Source organism: Strix aluco, unplaced genomic scaffold (assembly GCF_031877795.1).
Source record: "Strix aluco isolate bStrAlu1 unplaced genomic scaffold, bStrAlu1.hap1 HAP1_SCAFFOLD_216, whole genome shotgun sequence".
NCBI lineage: Eukaryota > Metazoa > Chordata > Aves > Strigiformes > Strigidae > Strix > Strix aluco.
Window position 1 is genome coordinate 9,388 of NW_027436598.1, and position 2,159 is coordinate 11,546.

At 68.0% G+C, this 2,159-nt stretch overlaps 1 protein-coding gene across 1 annotated transcript; it reads left to right on the top strand.

Annotated features, from left to right (window-relative positions):
- Positions 1-1,069: 1,069 nt before the first annotated feature.
- Positions 1,070-1,480, top strand: LOC141919044 (nanos homolog 3-like). The gene has a single exon (XM_074814042.1). The coding sequence runs from the start codon at positions 1,070-1,072 to the stop codon at positions 1,478-1,480; it is 411 nt and encodes a 136-aa protein (XP_074670143.1).
- The last annotated feature ends 679 nt before the right edge of the window (positions 1,481-2,159 follow it).

The window sequence follows — 2,159 nt, forward strand, 5'->3', positions numbered from 1 at the left end:
AGCCCCTGCAGAGGGGCTGCTGTTTTGGTGGAAAAAAACCTGATTTCTGTTACTCTGCTGGCCCAGCCCAGTGCAGTCACTCTGTCCCCAGGGCTTTGGGGCTCAGGCTTTGTCCCTCGTGGCTACGGCACCCGCTGCTGCCGCCGCCAAACCCCGCCGGGATAACCGGGAGGAAGAGCGCGAGTCCCCTCCGGCGGGTGCCGGGGCACATTTGGTGCCACCGGTGAGTTTGGGGGTTGTGGTGAAACCACCGACCGTGGCATGTGCCCCATGGCCCGTGGGGTCGCCACCACCCCGGCTCAGTGACGCTGCAGCGGCCCCGTGGGTTTGGGTAACGCCGTGGCACCACGGCGGCTCCGGCCCGGGAAGCCCCACGCGGCGTTTCCCGAACCGGTGGGGAGCAGGATGGGTGTGGCGGTGGGCGAGGGCTGGAGGTCACCAGCAGCAAAGAGCCAAAATTAGCCAAAATCCCCTTTTTTCTCTAAAAGGGGGCTCAGTGGAGCTGGGGGTGGGGCCGGGCGGATGCGGGGATTTGGTGTCATTAGCAGGTGCTTTACCCGATTCCCGCGGTTTAGCCCAGAAGGGGCCAAGGTGCCTCCAGGGGTTTATGTGATGTCAAACCCCACCTTTAGCCCCAAAAAAAGGTGTTTCTGGCCAAAACGGGCGGCGCTGGGTGTTGGGAAGGCACCTGGTGCTGACCGAGGGTCCCCGTGGGGCCGAAACCCCAACCCCGGCTGAGCCGGGCTCCGAGGCGGCCACGGCACGGGGGGACGTGGGCACGTGCCATGCTGGAGCGGGCGCCGGCGGCGAAAGGGGGTTCAGACGGCGGCGCTGGAGGGTCGCGGCGCTGTCGGGGGGTTTGGGGAGCGACCCCCTTGTCCAGCGAGAGGAGGAAGAGGCGCAGACACCCCCACCCCGCCGGGCAGACGGGCCGGCTCCAGGCGGCTGCCGGGGGGGGGGAGGGAGCTGGCCCCGGGGCGGTGGCGATTGGCCCTTCCCGGCTCGTCGGGGAACCACAGGGCACATGGAGCCGCGTCCTGGCCCACAGCGCAGCGGGCTGCGGCCGAGGATGGAGCAGGGCCCCGCGTTCGACATGTGGAGGGACTACCTGGGGCTGGCCGCCGCGCTGGCCGCGCTGCCGCGGGACCGCGGGGACGGCGCCGCCACCCAAGAGGCCTCGGCATCGCCCGGCACGGCGGAACCGGCGCCGGCGTCCCCCGGCAAACCCCCCTGCGCCTTCTGCAAGCACAACGGGGAGGCGAAGCACGTCTACAGCGGGCACAGCCTGCGCGACGCGGGGGGGCGGGTGCTGTGCCCCGTCCTGCGCAGCTACGTCTGCCCCCAGTGCGGGGCCACCCAGGATCGGGCCCACACCAAGCGGTTCTGCCCCCTCACCCGCCGCGGTTACGCCTCCGTCTACAGCCGCTCGGCGCACGGCTCGGCCGGCAAGCGGGCGGCAAGCGGCCACGCTGAGAAGTGACGGCGCGTGGACGAGCCCCTCGCCCCTGCAGGTACTGAAGCTGCGACGTGAGAATGTTGGTGGGAAGGGGGCTGCCGGTGAGCTCGTTAGGGGAATCGGCGCTAATTAAGGGAGGGGAGCGCGGTGCTCTTACGGCTTCTCTTCCAGGGGGTCGCTGCCGCATCGTTCCCGGCTCCACCGAGAGGATGAAACACCGGGACGGCGCTTCCCACCGCGACCAGTCTCTCCAGTTCCGCTCCCCAGCTGGTGCAGCCAGGCAGCATCGTCCCGGCGGCGCTTTGGTGATCGCTGCTGACAGAAGCCGCGTCAAGACGCCAGCAAAAACCCCAAAAAGGGGCGGTTTTCCCAGCACCCCCGCAGCGGGGGCGTTCACAGTTGAGTTCAGTTCTGGGTTTTGGGTTGGTTTGTTGGTTTTTGTTAATCCCGGCGGGTGCTGAGGTCCCGTGGCGGGAAGGGTGCCGGTGCTGCGGCTGGCGCGGCCCATCGCGTGCCGGGCCGGCGGGGCTCGCACCGCACACGCCGGGCGGTTGTTTAAAGGTTGTTCCACGCGTTGTGCGTAGGAAAGTGTTTTATTTCTACCCCGTTCTCTGTTGAAACGCTGTTTGATGTTAATAAAGAGTTGAGCCGTGCCAGGGGCTGGCACCGACCTGGCCTTACGTCTCCTTCCACCACCTCCCGG